Here is an 18,799-nt window from a genome sequence, read left to right as displayed (position 1 = left end):
TCTTTTTGTTTGTGTCTGCAAAATACATACTGTAGCATCAAATTCATGATTTTTATGTTTGCGTAGAGGGTATTATGTATCTAATGTGAGATTTTCCTACTCTACAATGCTGTTTGATGATTTAAGCACCCAACCTTCTTCTTTTTTGTAAATTTTGTGAGGAATTCTTTGTAAATGGTGTTAGACTTTTTGTAAATGGTGTTAGACTTTTTGGCTTGCTCAGGGAATATTGATAGGATTATTTGTCTCCAAATGATGTATATAATTTTTAAAATGTAATCCTTGAATATTTACTGAATATTTACCACAAGTCAGCTACTGGCCAGGGGAGTATAGCAGTGAACAAAACAGACAAAAGTCCTTGCCTACACACAGGTTACAAAATAGATAACAAGTAAAATACATAGCATAATATTTTGAAAACCATAAATCAGGGGAAAAGGATAGAGAATGCCAGGTGTGAGTAGAGCTGTATTTTAAATAGGAAGGACAGAAAAGTCCTCGCTGAGAAATTGACATTTGGGTAAAGATTTGAAAGAGATGAAGGAACAACCCATGAAAATACTGAGGGGAAAAGCATTTCAGGCAAAGGGAACAGTGAGCATGGTAGCCCTCAGGTAGGGGTGGGGATGCACTTGATAAATTTGACCTCCTGGAAGAGAGATCTGTGTGGGTGGAAAGATGGGGTGGGGCTCCAAGAGGTAATGGGGTTAGGTCCTAGGGCCTTGCAGGATAGTAAGGGATGATGCCAGGTGCCAATCACACCTTAAAGGCCCATATGCAGTCAGTCTTAGGAATTTAAATTTGAATTTAACTGTAAAATGCAGCTCGCAATTGACCCTAAAGCTCCTTGCATTCCAGCTTGTCCAGCATTCCTTCTCTTGTGTCTGGAATCCTCTCCTCCCCCTCATCCTTCATCTTTGATATTTTCCCTGACCTTTTCTGTCTGTCTTATTTGCACCCGCATCCCTGTTCCTATCTCAGTCTGTACTTACAGAATGGCCATCTTATCATGTTTACTGTTTTATGCCTTCAGCCAGGAGCTCCTTAAGGATGAGGATGATGTATATAATTTTTTACGGGTTACTTTTGTTTTCTTCTTCACCATTAGGAGGTCAGTGATTACTTCTAACAGATAGTGGTGTATGGGAGCATTGTGGTTGCTGTTTTTTTTTTTAACTTGAAATTTTTATTAAGCTAATTGTAGATTCACATACAGTTGTAAGAAATAATACAGAAAAAAAGCCAAAAAATGAAAAATAAAATAAAAGGAAAAAGAAAAAAAGCAGTGCTATCCTTTTGTATACTTTGTCCAGGTGCAGCTGCTTTTTATGCTTCTGATTTATATGTAGGCTGGAAAGGGGGATAGACAAGCTGTTAGAATTATGTCAAGTAAGAGGGAAAGCATGAGGTATTCTCTTGTGAATGTAATAATACATGAACTTTAGCATGTGGACTTTATTTTAGTTGCCTTTTTGCTTAATTTTTTAGTATGTGTTTCAGATACCGAAGTTATTATATAACTGACTCCTGTGTAAGTGATATAATATAGTATTTCTTTTTCTTTAAGCAAATTGAATTTTTCATACAAATTCTGTTGAAAGTAATGAAATGATTTATGTGTATGCTTTGTTTTAGGTTGTTTCACGAAGAAATCCAGAGGATGTCCAGGAGGTAACATGTTTATCCATATGAAAATTTTATTTTATGTATTTGACAAAAATTTAAATGCTTTATTGAGGAAACAATTATTTGTATGTCAGTTTTTGTATTTGTATGTTTATCTGGAGATTGTCTGCAATTCATTAAACAATAGCTGAAGTGTCTCATTTCAGACCTATTAAGTACATGTTAAGTTTCAGTAGGTGTTAAGTTATATAAATAAGAATTTCAGGAATTATAGTGCCGTTTAATAATGTGATAATTTTTCTGATAACTACCACTCATAAGATTTCAGTATCAGTTAAGGGCCCCTCTTTACCTATTTCAAAATCATGCCTGTTTGGTAAAAAAAAAAAAAAAAAAAAAGAAAGTATTTGGTAACTAGTACTAATTTTAAAGATCATAATAATAAATTATGTGTTTCCATTTACTTTCATTTTTATACTGAGTTGGCATGTTGGAAAACAGCTTTGGGTGTAGATGTTTCTTTTTAAAATTTTGTAGTTCTTTTACAGACTATTTCCCTCTTTCTGAAATAACAGCTTGTTATATTTTTGCTTAAAACTGTGGAATTCTCTATTTATAATTACTTTATCCATGTTATATATCCTTTAGGAATCCTAACTGTGAGGAGTTAGCTTTTTTTTAACATTTTAAAATTTACTTTCATTTTGGTCCTTGTTTATTTACAGTAGGATTAGAAGAGCATATATATATGTATATATTTTTTTCTTCCTACTAAAGTGTTTAAAACAGATGTTGTAAATTGGCAGTCTTGATTCTGCAAGTTATTTTTTTAATTGCATTTTAATGTCTTCAGGTGGGCTATATGCTATCTATTTAGCCACAAGCCCCACTACTCCTTACTGTACATACCTGGCTTGATTCATAGATTTAAGTTGATTGTTTGCTGCTGGTTGGTTTGAATTTGTGACACATATTTAGATAATATTTTAACTTTTATATATTACCATTACTTGCTATATCTGATCTGATACTTGTTTTTGTCCTGTTGTTAAAAAGAGTTCAATAAAAGACACATTTTAAAATGATTTCATACTTTTTCCTTAGGGGTTTTAAGATATCTCACCCCACCCCCCACCTATAGCCAGGAAGAGAATATTGTAATATTGTTATTTAGGAAGAAAAGGCTATATCTATATCTATGTCTAGATCTGTATCTATATATCTCTATCCTTTCAAAATGGCAGTGAAAATAACTTGTACCTTTGATTGATAAAGTACTGTTTTTACTTAAGTGTCAGTTGATTAGTATGAACTATTCCTTAGAATTCTATTAATTATGTTGAATTAATGGTCAATACCAGGCTATTCTGCTTTTGAAAATTTACGACTCTGTTAGAATTGAAAATGGGTTGTGTTTCTGTGCTGTAGTGATTGCTGTGCTGTAGTTTGTAGCTTGATGTTCCCCTTTTCCAGGGAGAATCCTGAACCAACCTATCCATGAACATACTCTCTGCCATTTCCTTAATCCTTTTTTGGGGAAATCTCTTTTATAATAACAACTGTTGGTGAACCATTCATCAGAAAACTCTTGTAAGTGTCCTTTAGTTAGATGATTGCATGGTCCTTTGTTAGAAATGGAATAAAAATTTGAAAAGAATGTCTTCTGTCTAGCTTGCTTCTTGAAGTATAAATAACCTTGAAGTTATAGCAACATTTTTTTGGTTTCCCACGTATTTCATTTAATTAAACATTGGAATTCTTATTTAGGAGAGGAATTTTACCACCTAGAATTTGTTTCTATTTCCTTTTTTTTCACTTCCTTTCTCTGTTAACAGATTCATTTAGTTATTGCTTAGAATTTAGTCATGCTTCACAAGTGCTATTGAAGATCAGTAGATATACTGCTTGTCTAAGCAAGTATAGGGCTAATAATACGGTATCCTTATAAAAGTGGAGAAATTTGGCTCTTTTATACACACACACACACACACCCCTTGGTGCATGCTACCAGATAGCTCTGTTTTCTTTCTAAGGATGCCAAAACACTCACATGGAGTAAATAATTTAAAATTATCCAGGATAGTTTTTTCTTTTTATCTTTTAAAAATTCCCTCTAAATTTTTATTTATTAAGAGCAGCATGGGTGAATCTTAAGGGGGACAGCAATAGTTAATGGGGCTTCTTGTTTAGTAGATTCTCTAGAGCAGGGGTCCCCAGTGCCCTGGGCCACGGACTGGTACTGATCTGTGGGCTGTTAGGAACTGGGCCACACAGCAGGAGGTGAGTGGCAGGTGAGCGAGCAAAGCTTCATCTGCTGCTCCCCATTGCTCGAGTTACCGCATGAACCCCCCCCATGTCTCCCCCTCCCTCCCCCCCCAGTCCGTGGAAAAAGTGTCTTCCACGAAACTGGTCCCTGGTGCCAAAAAGGTTGGGGACCACTGCTCTGAACACTTGCAGAAGGTAAAGAAAAAGATGGAGATGTTGTGCCCTCCTCCCCCAACCTTTAAAAAAAACAGTAACCTATAGCTCTGTTTCTCTCTAGGTAGTAAATTTCACTGGGGAAATGTGGGAAAGGAGAATCAGAATAGAACTTTCTATGTATCATGTCAGAAATCTCTAACGTTGAAGTCATTTCATAAATAAAATAGTTTTAGAAAAGCTATTTGAGCACATTTGGAAATGGTCAAGGGAAAGAAAAAGCTCTTCAAAAGGGGAGGAAAGAAAATCTGTAAGCAGATAGTATGGTAGTGATGTTACAGGAAAAGATGATCCAGCTAGTTTTAAATACTATATGAGAGTAAAAAGGACAAAGTTAATTGAATTGAGTGGTTTTGTAAAAGATCTAAATTTTTTGGGTATCGTTAAGAGAAATTATCTGAAAAGAAAGCATTTGTTTTATGTAAAAAGTATTTAAGGCGGTGTTTTTAATGAAAATTAAGCTTTTATTAAATTTGTAGTCTATTATGATTGTCACTGAACTAATATTTAATTGAGGAATTTTATTCAGAGTAACTATAATAAATAGGAAATTTCTGCAGGGTTGGTTCTGCAGAGCAATAGCTGTTAATATAACTTTTTTTTTCCTGATAGGAAAGAATTGATTTTTAGAAAAAATATGTTTTACATGTATCTTTTGGGACTTTGTATAGTCCAGTTATAGACATCCATACTTGCTGATGTAATGGACATGTGCTTTTGTTCACATTTACATGTTGAAGATTTCTAGAAATGTCCAAGCTCAAAAGGAGTAAGAAGAAAAGGAGGCAGTAGATGGTGACATTTTTGGGATGCTTTGATTTCCTGCCTTTTTTGAGGGTTTATATTTGCTCTTAGGTATTTCACTTCTACGGTCTTAGAGTCCAGAATAAGGAATATACGAGTGAATAAATTAGGGCATGGTGAAGAAACACAGATTCTCTAATTCTTGCTGTGACAGACTATCTACTGGTTTATATGCCATGGTATTATTATTCTTATTGTGATTCAATTGTTAACTTTTGCCCTTTAAGTTACTCTGACTTCATCTGAAAATGACCCTAACTAGAATATAAATTTTTTTTTTTTTTTTTTGCTGTACGCGGACCTCTCACTGTTGTGGCCTCTCCTGTTGTGGAGCAGAGGCTCTGGACGCGCAGGCTCAGCGGCCATGGCTCACGGGCCCAGCTGCTCCGTGGCATGTGGGATCTTCCCGGACCGGGGCACGAACCCATATCCCCTGCATCGGCAGGCGGACTCTAGAATATAAATTTTATCTGCAGATTTAATTGTTTCCATGAGCTTCAGTCTTTTGAATAGTTCTCATGTCTGGTTTATAATGGCTTTAAGGATTGCATTTCCCTTATGTAAGATTACTGTCATGAGGACTTCGTTGGTGGCGCAGTGGTTAAGAATCCACCTGCCAATGTAGGCACGGGTTCGAGCCCTGGTCCGGAAAGATCCCACGTGCCACAGAGCAGCTAAGCCCGCGCGCCACAACTACTGAGCCTGCGCTCTAGAGCCCGCGAGCCACAACTACTGAGCCCGCATGCCACAACTACTGAGCCTGCGCTCTAGAGCCCGCGAGCCACAACTACTGAGCCCACATGCCACAACTACTGAGCCTACGTGCTACAACTACTGAAGCCCATGCACCTAGAGCCTGTGCTCCGCAACAAGAGAAGCCACCTCAGTGAGAAGCCCGCGCACCGCAACGAAGGGTAGTCCACACTCGCCGCAACTAGAGAAAGCCCCAGCGTGGCAACAAAGACCTAACACAGACAAAAAAAAAAAAAAAGTTTACTGTCATGAGCCCACCACCCATTTCCCCCTTAAGCCCTTGGCAAGTGTGGTAGCACCGTAATTTGATCTATTTAAAAAATATAAAAATAACACTATTTTCCCGTGACAAATATCAAAATTAGAAACTACAGAGAAGCAAGATATGAAAATTAAAATCACTTGTAATCTCACTGTCCTGAGACCTTCTACTTTTCGAGTGTTGGTTTGGCTCTCTCAGTTCCTCTTACTCTGTCTTTTACTGGAACTGTTGATTTTCTGCTGTCAGCATTTGTCTTGTTTACTTCCATTTAAAATAAAATCTCTTCTTCCATCCAGGTGTCATGTGTCATGGCATAGCTGAGCTTCTTAAATACTTACTTTGTGCTTGGTTTCTTCTTTACTTCTGCCTGACCCCCATCATTCAGTTGTTAGATTCCTCATCTTGTTAGAAATGCTGAGAAATGTTTTCTGAGTGATTACCACCTCTCTCCCGATGACTCCCCAGTTAATACCTCTTGTTTAGATTTTGCTCTTGAACTCCAAACCTGTCTTTTCTATTGGACAACTCCAATTAAATGCCTCACATGCACCTAAATAAAATATGTCTAAAATTGAACTTCGTTCTTACCTCAAAACAGCATTTTCTCCTTTGCTCTTTACCTTAGGGAATAACACTACTATTTATCTAGTTGCAAAAGCCAAAATTTTAGTAATTATATTTGGCATCTCACTCTCCTTTTAAATACTTCATTCCCAACCACTTCTCTCTCTCTGTCTTTTTTTTTTGTTGTTGTTCTAGCTATTATGTCCCTTCAGTGTGCCCACCTAAGTCAGTACTTTGTGTAGGTGCTCCTTCCATAATACGCTTGAGCTGTTGTTTTAAGCATTTATCATGCTGTCTTGTGATGTAGTTATTGTGTTGGCTTATTCTTCCTAATTTGACAGGGAACTCTTTAAAGGAGGGAGTTTGTTTCTCATTTCTTCATCCTTTGTGCCAACACAGTGCCTAGCATAAAGTAGGCTCATGAAAATATTTGTTTTGATGACTATTTTTGTTGTCAAGTAAATGAATAAAAGGAAGGATAAGGAGGAAGCAGTTTGTTTAAATTAATTCTTATTATAGTCTGACTAGTCTCCTAGGATTAAAAGCAAGTCTCCTTTTATTAAAGCAAGACACTTAGTAATCATGGTAGAATTTTTGATAGTATGGCAGAGTTTAGTGAAGAATTTCTTATATACAGGAGTAGATTTTTTGACAAGTCTCTTAAATCACACTTGGTTACCTCTTTGGCCTAAGATTTGCTTATTAGCATTACACTATTGAGTTTGTTAGAAGTGAAATAATTAGGTTTTTCAGAAGTAAAGGCCCCAATATACCAGGTAATGGAATTAAAAACTCAGTTTTACCCTATTTTGTGGCAACTGAGGGGCTGAATCAGCGACATCAAGGCCATGTGTCAAATTCTTTTTATTAAGTGTTTTTTTCTTTCTAATTTAATCTAAATAAGTTTAGACAATAATTTAAACTAATGAAAGTAAACTTTTACATGTTGTATAATCTAAATGATTGTTATTTTGTTTTTTGAAATATCCTAATTTTAGTGGTATTCTGATCAGGATTTACCTTGCCTCCAGAAATCTTGTTACTATTTTTATTGAGGTTTATGAAATGCAAAAGTTTAGGTTAATTATTTGCTACAAAGCCATTTTTTTCCAGTGTTTTTCAGATTATTCTTTTAGGCAAGTGCTGAGTATGTTTTTTATGTTTAAAAATTGTCTAAACGACTTTGTGTTTATAAACATGCTGTTTTTGAGATGAATATATATTTTGACATCTAACTCGTTTCCAGGGTAATAGTAATTAATGTTTGAAGAGGTTAAGTGACATTTTATGTAGTGTAAGCCTTTTTTGTACCAGGTTGATATTTTTCCAGTATGAAGAAAATAGTACTTGTTTAAAATGAAATTTAAAAAGCCAAACAGAACAGTTTGAGGAAGAATTGCTGCTTTATATTTTTAAATAAAATATTATTAGTTAATTTTAGACAGTTAACCATATTGGTTAGAACATATATGTTTGCCTTTGCATGACAATTTTGAGCACTTGAATAAAAAGATTATTTGTTTTTCAGATATCTATGGTTTCACTGTGAGTTACACATTTAATTATCTTCTCTCTTTAGATAATTGTATGGAAGAGATACAGTGACTTTAAGAAACTACACAAAGAACTATGGCAAATTCACAAAAACTTATTTCGACGTTCAGAATTGTTTCCTCCATTTGCTAAAGGAATAGTGTTTGGTAAGTGATTATTTTGAAATTGTGATTTTGAAAAGTGATGATTAGCTAATTATGTATATATACTGAACACTGAAACACTGTACCATGAAGTCAGAAGCCCCTTATTAAGATAATTCCTATCATGCCTCAAGCAACTGAAGTTGTTTTTTCATGTTCTTTTTTTTTTTTTAAGATAGGAGATTCCTATTTTATTTCTCCAGTGACATATTTGCTATTGAATATAAATTAAAGGCCTGCTTGCACACCAAAGCCAAGTCCTTTAGGTGGTTCAGTCAAAGAGGTAAGACCTCTGGCTGATTCACATGAGAATCGTCCACTCCTTGGCCCAGATTCTGGGATTTTGCCAGCTTTGGATTCATCAGTAATTTCTTAAGTATCCTTAAGTGTCAGATCCTCATAGTAGTTGTCATTTATTTGAATCATTGGTGCATTTACACAGGCCCCTAAACATTCCACTTCTATAAGAGTGAAAAGTTTGTCAGGTGTAGTCTCCCCAACCTTTATTCCAAGCTTTTTCTGAGTGGTCTCCAGTATGCTGTCAGAATTTCGAAGCATGCAAGGTATAGTAGTGCAGACTTGAATATGATACTTTCAACTGGCTTTCTATTATACATTGTATAAAAAGTTGCTACTTCATATACTCTCATTGGAGGTATTTATAAAACTTCTGCAGTCTTGTTCATAGCAGAGATGGGCAGCCATCCATTCTGTCTTTGGGCTAAATCCAGGACTGGAAGCACAGCTGCTGCTTTATGCCATTCTGGGTAGTTTTTTACAATGGCCTCTATCCTCTTATAGTTTTCTGGTGTTAAATCAAATGGAGTATCTGGGTTATTCTCAGGAGTATCTCTCTGCACAAGTAAGGCTCCTCCAGCTCCATTCTGCACAGCTGTCTTAGGCACATTCCTTATATGTCTTCCCCACTGGGTGGTGAGGCAGGCCGCGTGAGCCCGAGTGCCACCGAGAGGAACATGGCAGGCCAAACTGCAGACCTTTCAGGTCACCTGTTTTTTCATGTTCTTGCTGTGGTTTTGTTAACTCAGAATGCATTTACTCCTTTCTTTCATGAAAAAACAGCACCAGAACAACAACTCAAACTCTGACCGATGAAGCAAATAGAAAAACCCTGTAGGAACATGGGTGACATTGAATTATTCTTATACAGTTGTCCCTTGGTGTCTGTGGGGGATTGGTTCCAGGACGCCCTGTGGATACCAGAATCTGTGGATGCTCAAGTCCCTTATATAAAATGGTGTTGTGTAGTCAGCCCTCTGGATCTGCAGGTTCTGCATCTATGGATTCAACCAACTGTGGATCGACACCTCATATAAGTGAAATCATACAGTATTTGTCCTTTTGTGACTGGCTCATTTCACTTAGCCTAATTTCTCAAGATTCACCTATGTTGTATCAATAGCATGTGTCAAAATTTCCTTCTTGTGTCTGAATATAGTCCATTGTGTGTGTAGACACCATTTTGTTTATTTTTTCATCCATCAGTGAACACTTGGATTGCTTTTACATTTTGGCTATTAAAAATAATACTGCTGTGAACATGGGTGTACACATATCAGTTCAATTCCTGCTTTTAATTCTTTGCGGTATATACTGAAAGTGGAATTACTGGATCATATGGTAATTTTATTTTTAATTTTTTGAGGAACCACCATATTGTTTTCCTTAGTGGCTGCTCTATTTTACATTTCCACTAGCTGTGCATAAGGGTTCCAGTTTCTCTTCCTCCTTGCCAACACTTGTTATTTTCTGTTATTTTGATACTTTGGTGTTCCTTTTTTTGCCTTTGTTTTCACTTACTTAGTTTACTTTTTCTTTTTCTTTTATTTTTTGCGGTACACGGGCCTCTCACTGTTGTGGCCTCTTCCATTGCGGAGCACAGGCTCTGGACGTGCAGGCTCAGCGGCCATGGCTCACGGGCCCAGCTGCTCCGGGGCAAGAACCCGTGTCCCCTGCATCGGCAGGCGGACTCTCAACCACTGCGCCACCAGGAAAGCCCTTAGTTTACTTTTTTTTTATATTAAATTCTCTTTGTTAAAAAAATTCTCTTTGTTAAAATAATTGCTATGTTTTTTAATCCCTTGACTGTACCTTGACCAATAGAGTACAGAATGTTATTTCTTGTTTTTTCTATAACTTTACCATAAATTTTCTTGTATGGACAGCTTTACATTCATCCTGTTATTTATTTTAAAATTAATTAATTAATTTTTGGCTGTGTTGAGTCTTCATTGCTGCGTGCTGGCTTTCTCTAGTTGTGGCGAGTGGGGGCTACTGTTGGTTGTGGTGCACGGGTTCTCATTGTGGCGTCTTCTCTTGTTGCGGAGCACAGGCTCTAGGCATGCAGGCTTCAGTAGTTGTGGCATGCGGGCTCAATAGTTGTGGCTCACAGGTTCTAGAGCGCAGGCTCAGTAGTTGTGGAGCATGGGCTTAGTTGCTTCATGGCATGTGGGATCTTCCTGGACCAGGGCTCGAACCCATGTCCCCTGCATTGGCAGGCAGATTCTTAGCCACTGCGCCACCAGGGAAGTCCCATCCTGTTATTTTTTAAAAATCAATTTCTGCATGTGGAGTTGTAGAGTCAAAGTATATGGATGTTATTTTTCAAACTAGACAGGTTTTTTTTCAGGTTATAAAGTACCATATGCAAATAACTCAGATGATACAGAAAACTACTTAAAATAAAAATTCAACCTTAATACCATTTCCTAGATGGTATAACATTTTAGCATAATTTTTAGATTCTGTGTGTGTGTGTCTGTGTGTGCTTGTGCTTGTGTGTACATATGAGTATGCACATGCTTCTTTACCTTTCTGTACATTTAAACTTCAAAATTGAAGTCTTGCTAAATGTAGTCTTGAAACCTCTTTTTCATACAGTGGTATATTGTGATTGTCTTTTCGTATCAATAAAAGAATCTACATTATTAATTTTAATAGATGCATAGTATTTCAGTTTTTGTATATACCATGATTTATTAACCAACCTTTTACTCATATATTATTTTTAGTTTTTTTGCTATTATAAACAACACTGCTTAATATTCTTATTTGTACACTGTAATGCAGATGTGCAATTATTTAATTAGGATAAATTCCTGGGAGCAAAATTGCTTGGTCAAAGGGTATGCATATTTCTGTGACTTTTGTTGCATATTGCATTATTATTTTCAAATAATTTTAACATCAGTATTCTTTATACATTGGAATAACTTTAGAAGTCAAAGTAATGCAGGTATACCTAAGAAAACTGAAAAACAAAGCACAAAACAAAGCTAATAGAAGAATGTTCAATAAAAAGCAGTAGTTTCCTGGAGAGCAGCATCAGGATCATGGTAGCATGAGATGATCCCTTCTTTCCCCTTCAGTCTATAACTAGTAGAACAACTCAACAAAGTTTCCTTTGCCTAACAGAACAGGATGCTGAAGAGATCCACACATTTTTACATCTGAAGGTGACTGGACTGAGCACATAGAGGAGGTGGAACCAGGGGAACAGTGGAGGTGGTACCTGCAACTCCAGCCCCTGGCCATGGTGACTGAGTCCACAGCCCCAGGGAATGTGGTAACAGCAGTGGAGGCAGTGCACATGACTCTGGCCTTCCAGCTGCAATGGCACCTGCAGCCACAGGGGACCATGCAGCAGGGCATGTGATCCCGCTGATGCACTGTCAAAAGTCAATGATAAGGAAAGAATTTTAAAGGCAGCCAGGGGAAAAAAGATAATAACCTACAAAGGTACCCCCCCATTGGGCTTCCAGCAGACTTCTCATCAGAAACTCTGTTGTCTGGGAGAGAGTGTGATAACATACTCAGAATACTGAAAGATAAAAAATGTCAGCCAAGAATAGTCTATCTGGCAAAGTCGTCCTTCATGTGAAGGAGAAATAAAGGCTTGCCCACACAAACAAAAGCTAAGGCAATTTATCACCATTATACCTGTCTTATAAGAAGTGTTGAAAGGAGCTCTTCTACCTGAAATGGAAATGCAAAAGTACACAAAACTTCGAGTAAGGTGATAAATAGAATCAGAAAGTACAGCTCTGTGGCAAAATAGGTTGTTAAACACAATTGTGACATAAAGATTAAAGGGAAAAAAAGCATTAAAAATAACTAGCTACTTCAACTTGGTAATTAACTCACAACATAATAAGGGATAATATGTGACAACAAAAACATAAAAGGGGAAAAAGAAACATAAAAGGGGAAGAGGAAAAGGATGGAACTGTATAGGCAAATGAAGATATGATACTATCAGCATAAAAAGGACTATCTTATCTATGAGATGTTTTATACAAACCTTATGATAACCACAAAACAAAAAATCTAGAGCAGAAACATGAAACATAAAAAAGAGAAAACTGAGCAAAACATCACAGAAAAACACCAAACTGGGACTGCTCTGGTGGTGCAGTGGATAAGATTCTGCACTCCCAATGCATGGGGCCTGGGTTCAATCCCTGGTCAGGGAACTAGATCCCACATTCATGCCACAACTAAGAGTCCACATGCCACAACTAAGGAGCTGGTGAGCTGCAACCAAATAAATAAATATTAAAAATAAAAAAATCTTAAAAAAACCCCCAAGAACACCAAACTAAAATGGCAGACACAAACACAAGAAAAAAGAAACAATGAAGATAGAGAGCAACCAGAAAATGATAAATAAATGGCAGTACTAAGTCTTCATATGTCACTAATCATCCGAAATGTAAATGGATTGAATTCAATCAAAAGAAACAGTGACCAGATGGATTAAAAAATAAGACCCAACTATTTGTTGCCTCTGGGATACTCAGCTCTAAAGACAAATACAGGCTCATTGTAAAGAGATGGAAGATGATACTCCAAGCAAATGGCAGCCAAAAGAAAGCAGGTGTAGCCATACTTAGACAAAAATAGACTTCAAGTCAAAAAACTAACGAGACAAAGATGGTCATTATATAATGGTAAAGGGAACAGTCTGTCAAGAAGACATGACATTTACTAATAATATATACATCTAACATAGCACCAAAATATATAAAGCAATTATATAACAGTCGTAAAGGGAGAAACTGACAGCAACATAATAATAGTAGGGGACTTTAACACCCCACTTACATCAATGGATAGATCATCCAGACAGAAAGTCAACAAGGAAATATTGGCCTTAAATGAAACATTAGACTAGACTTATTAAATAGATATATACAGAACATTCCATCCAAAAGCAATAGAATACACATTTTTCTCAAGTGCACATGGAGTGTTTTCAAGGATAGACCATATGTTGGGACAAATATCAAGTCTCTTTAAGAAGATTGATCAACTACAAGAAGGCTGGAAAAGGTCACAAATATATGGAGACTAAACAACATGCTGCTGAACAGCTATTGGTCAATGAAGGAATCAAAAAAAGACATGAAAATAAGATGTACCAAAATCTGTGGGATGCAGCAAAAGCAGTTCTAAAACAGAAGTTTATAGCAGTATAAGCCTACTTCAGGAAACAAGAGGAATCTCAAATAATCTAACCTTACAGCTAAAGGAACTAGAAGAAAAGAACAAATGAAGCACAAAGTCAGTAGAAGGAAGAATGTAATAAAAATCAGAGTGGAAATAAATGAAATAGAGAATTAAATGAAAGAAAAGATCAGTGAAACTAAGAGCTGGTTCTTTGAAAAGGTAAACAAAATTGACAAACCTTTAGCTAGACTCACTACGAAAAAAGAGAAGGCTCAAATAAATAAAATAAGGAATGAAAGAGGTGAAGTTACACTGAAATACAAAGGATTATATAAGAGACTGATATGAACAAATATGCCAGCAAATTGGGCAGCCTGTAAGAATTGGATAAGTTCTTAGAATCATACAAGCTTTCAAGTCTGAAACATGAAGAAATATAAAATCTGAATAGACTGATCACTAGTAAAGAGATTGAAACAGTAACCAAAAACCTTCCAAAAAAACAGAAGTCCAGGACCAGATGGCTTCACTGGTGAATTCTGTGAAACATTCGAAGAAGATTTAATACCTGTCCTTCTCAAACCCTTCCAAATAAATTGAAAAGAAGGGAATGACTCTCAACACATTTTATGAGGCCAACATTACCCTGATACCAAAGCCAGATAAGGACAACACACAAAAGAGAAAATTACAGGCCAGTATCTCTGATGAGCATAGGTGCAAAAATCTTCAACAAAATATTAAACAAATTGAATACAACAATACATTAAAAGGATAATACACTAAGATCAAGTGACATTCCTTCCAGGGATACAAGGATGGTTCAGTGTCTGCAAATCAATTAACGTTCTACACCACATTAATGAAACGAAGGATAAAAATCATATGATCATTTCGATAGATGCAGAAAAAGCATTTGACAGTTTTCAATATCCATTTATGATAAAAACTTTCAATAAAATAAAATGGGTACAGAAGAAATGTACCTAAACATAAACGTATCTAAACATAATAAAGGCCATATATGACAAACTCATAGCTACCATCATATTCAGTGGTGAAAAACTGAAAGGTATTCTTCTATCAGTGGGATCAGGATGCCTGCTGTTGCCACTCTTATTCAACATAGTATTGGAAGTCCTACCCAGAGCAGTTAGGCAAGAAAAAGAAATAAAAGCCATCCAAATTGGAAAGGAAGTAAAACTGTCACTATTTGCAGATGACATGATTTTATATATAGAAACCCCTAAAGATTTCACCAAAAAACTATTAGAAATATTAAACGAATATAGTAAATTTGCAGGGTAGGAAATAAAAGTACAAAACTCTGTTGCATTTTTATACCCTAACAATTAACTAGCAGAAAGAGAAATTAAGAAAACAGTCCCATTTGTAATCCCAACAAAAAGAATAAAATACCTAGGAATAAACTTAACCAAGGAGGTGACAGATTTGTACACTGAGAACTGTAAGGCATTGTTGAAAGAAACTGAAGAAGACACAAAGTAATGGAAAGATATCCCATGTTCATGGATTGGAAGAATTAACATTGGTAAAGTGTCCATATTACCTAAAGCAATCTACAGATTCAATGCGATCACTGTCAAAATCTCAACATTTTTCACAGAAATTGAACAAAAAAATCCTAAAATTTGTATGGAATCACAAAAGACCCAGAACAGCCAAAATAATCCTGAGAAAAATGAACAAAGCTGGAGATATCACACTCCCTGATTTCAAATTATACTACAAAGCTGTACTAATCAAAATAGCATGTTATTGGCAGAAAACAGGCACACAGATCAATGGGACAGAATTGAGAGCCCAGAAATAAACCCAGACATATATGGATAACTAATTACAATGAAGTAACCAAGAAAGTACAGTGGAGAAAGGAAAGTCGCTTCAATAAATGGTGTTGGGAAAACTGGATAGACACATGCAAAAGAATGAAACTAGACCACTATTTTATACCATACACAGAAATTAACTCAAAATGGATTAAAGATTTGAATGTCAGATCTGAAAGCATAAAATTCCTAGAAGAAAGCATAGGCAGTACTCTCTTTGATATTAGTCTTAGCAATAATTTTTTGGATATGTCTCCTCAGGCAAAGGAAATAAAGGCAAAAATAAATGGGATGACATCAAACTAAAAAGCTTCAGCACAGCAAATGAAACCATTAACAAAATAAAAAGACAACTTACTGAGTGGGAGAAGGTACTTGCAAATTGTATATCTGATAAAGGGTTAATATCCAAAATATATAAAGAACTCATACAACTCAACAACAAAGAAAACCAAACAGCCTGATTAAAAAATGGGCAGAAAATCTGAATAGATCTTTTTCCAAAGACATACAGATGTCCAACAGGCACATAAAAGATGTTCAACATCACTAATTATTAGGGAAATGCAAATCGAAATCACAGTTATGTACCCCCTCATGCTCATTAGAATGGTGATTATCAAAAGTGTTGGAAAGGATGTGAAGAAAAGGGAACCCTCATACAGTGGTGGTGGGAAGGTAAATTTGTGCAGCCACAGTGGAAACCAGTGTGGAGATTTCTCAAAAACTTAATAGAAATACCATATGATCCAGCTATTTCACTTCTGGGTATTTATCTGAAGAATATGAAAACACTAATTTGAAAAGATATATGCAGACCTTTGTTTATTGCTGCATTATTTAAAAAATCCATGATATGGAAACAACCTAAATGCCATTGATAGATGGATGGATGAAGAAGATGTGGTGTATATATATGCAATCAGATACTACACAGCCATAAAAAGGAATGAAATCTTGCCATCTGCAAAAGCATGAATGGACCTAGAGGGTATTATGTTAAGTGAAATAAATCAGATGGAGAAAGACAAATACTCAAAAAAAAGCTGTAATTTTCCACTCTACCCATCTTCCTCCCAGTTTTGCTTCTAGAGAGAACTGACTTTTATCTTTTTTATTTTTCATTTCTTGAGTGTGTATTCCATATCTATAATAGTAAGTTTATACCTTTTTTTTTTCTTTGACATAACAGCTTATGACATGTTTTTGACTTTTTACTCTGGCAGGTAAGAATTTGACTTACCATGTTCCCTTGTATTATTACATAATATTTTTAGTTCCTCTATTGACTGCATCTCTGTTTCTTGTTCCATAACTATGGACAATACCATTTGTCTCTGTAAGATGAATCTAAGAGCATATTTGTCCTTTCTTTTACCTCTTTAGCCCCTTTCACCACTCAGCGTATTTTAACATTTGTCAAAGGTGATAGTATTTGTATTCTGTTCAATAATCATTATTAAGATTCAGTACTTAATCTGTAGAATGATTTTCAAACCTGCAGTTTAATAGACATCATGTGTAACATTTGTATTATTATGACTATGTGAATATTGTTCATTATTATGTTAGGTAGTATGCCAGAATCACATTTTGTTCTCTAAGTTTAATTGTGATGACTACTGTGACAATGTAGTTTTTTGAAAAACTTTTTTTAACATCTTTATTGGAGTATAATTGCTCCACAATGTTGTGTTAGTTTCTGTTGTATAACAAAGTGAATCAGCTATACATATACATATATCCCCATATCCCCTCCCTCTTGTGTCTCCCTCCCACCTTCCCTATCCCACCCCTCTAGGTGGTCACAAAGCACCGAGCTGATCTCCCTGTGCTAGGTGGCTGCTTCCCACTAGCTATCTATTTTACGTTTGATAGTGTATATATGTCCATGCCACTCTCTCACTTTGTCCCAGTTTACCCTTCCCCCTCCCCATGTCCTCAAGTCCATTCTCTACATCTTTATTTCTGTCCTGCCCCTAGGTTCACCAGAACCATTTTTTCTTTCTTTTTAGATTCCATATGTATGTGTTAGCATACAGTATTTGTTTTTCTCTTTCAGACTTACTTCACTCTGTATGACAGACTCTGGGTCCATCCACTTCACTACAAATAACTCAATTTCATTTTGTTTTATGGCTGAGTAATATTTCATTGTGTATATGTGCCACATCTTCTTTATCCATTCATCTGTTGATGGACACTTAGGTTGCTTCCATGTCCTGGCTATTGTAAATAGAGCTGAAATGAACATTGTAGTACGTGACTCTTTCTGAATTATGGTTTTCTCACAGTATATGCCCAGTAGTGGAATTGCTGGGTCATATGGTAGTTCTATTTTTAGTTTTTTAAGGATCCTCCATACTGTTCTCGATAGTGGCTGTATCCATTTACATTACCACCAACAGTGCAAGGGGGTTCTCTTTTCTCCACACCCTCTTCAGCATTTATTGTTTGTAGATTTTTTGATGATGGCCATTCTTACCTGTGTGAGGTGATACCTCATTTGTAGTTTTTTTTTTTTTTTTTTTTTTGCGGTACACGGGCCTCTCACTGTTGGGGCCTCTCCCGTTGTGGAGCACAGGCTCCGGACGCGCAGGCTCCGGACGCACAGGCTCAGCAGCCATGGCTCATGGGCCCAGCCGCTCCGCGGCATGTGGGACCTTCCCGGACCGGGGCATGAACCCGTGTCCCTTGCATCGGCAGGCGGACTCTCAACCACTGCGCCACCAGGGAAGCCCTCATTTGTAGTTTTGATTTGCGTTTCTCTAATGATTAGTGATGTTGAGCATCCTTTCATGTGTTTGTTGGCAATCTGTCTATCTTCTTTGGAGAAATGTCTATTTAGGTCTTCTGCCCATTTTTGGATTGGGTTGGTTGTTTTTTTGATATTGAGCTGCATGAGCTGCTTGTATATTCTGGAGATTAATCCTTTGTCAGTTGCTTCATTTACAAATATTTTCTCCCATTCTGAGGGTTGTCTTTTGGTCTTGTTTATGGTTTCCTTTGCTATGCAAAAACTTTTAAGTTTCATGAGGTCCCATTTGTTTATTTTTGTTTTTATTTCCATTTCTCTAGGAGGTGGGTCAAAAAGGATCTTACTGTGATTTATGTCAAAGAGTGTTCTTCCTGTTTTCCTCTAGGAGTTTTATAGTGTCTGGCCTTACATTTAGGACAATGTAGTTTTAATAGCGTCTTTTTTTCTTATACTACATAGGTAAGTCAAATTCATGCTGCATGCTAGTTTGCTAAATATTTGGACCATGCCTTTTGTGATAGACAGTCTCCTCCTCCTT

General features: G+C 36.3%; 1 protein-coding gene and 1 pseudogene across 4 annotated transcripts in view; one reads left to right on the top strand and one right to left on the bottom strand.

The window, feature by feature from the left end:
* RPS6KC1 (ribosomal protein S6 kinase C1) overlaps positions 1–18,799 on the top strand; it is a 220,753-nt gene that overhangs the window by 24,035 nt on the left and 177,919 nt on the right. For 3 of the 4 annotated variants that reach the window (XM_065878185.1, XM_065878179.1, XM_065878164.1), the window contains exons 2-3: positions 1,639–1,674; positions 8,070–8,190. In XM_065878185.1, the coding sequence (XP_065734257.1) occupies positions 1,639–1,674; positions 8,070–8,190 (157 nt within the window). The remainder of the gene's footprint in view (positions 1–1,638; positions 1,675–8,069; positions 8,191–18,799) is intronic. The other variant, XM_065878173.1, reaches the window with a different exon arrangement.
* LOC136133892 (NADH dehydrogenase [ubiquinone] flavoprotein 2, mitochondrial-like) lies at positions 8,416–9,163 on the bottom strand (annotated as a pseudogene).

Source organism: Phocoena phocoena, chromosome 1 (genome assembly GCF_963924675.1).
Source record: "Phocoena phocoena chromosome 1, mPhoPho1.1, whole genome shotgun sequence".
NCBI lineage: Eukaryota > Metazoa > Chordata > Mammalia > Artiodactyla > Phocoenidae > Phocoena > Phocoena phocoena.
This window is presented reverse-complemented; position numbering and strand designations above follow the sequence as displayed.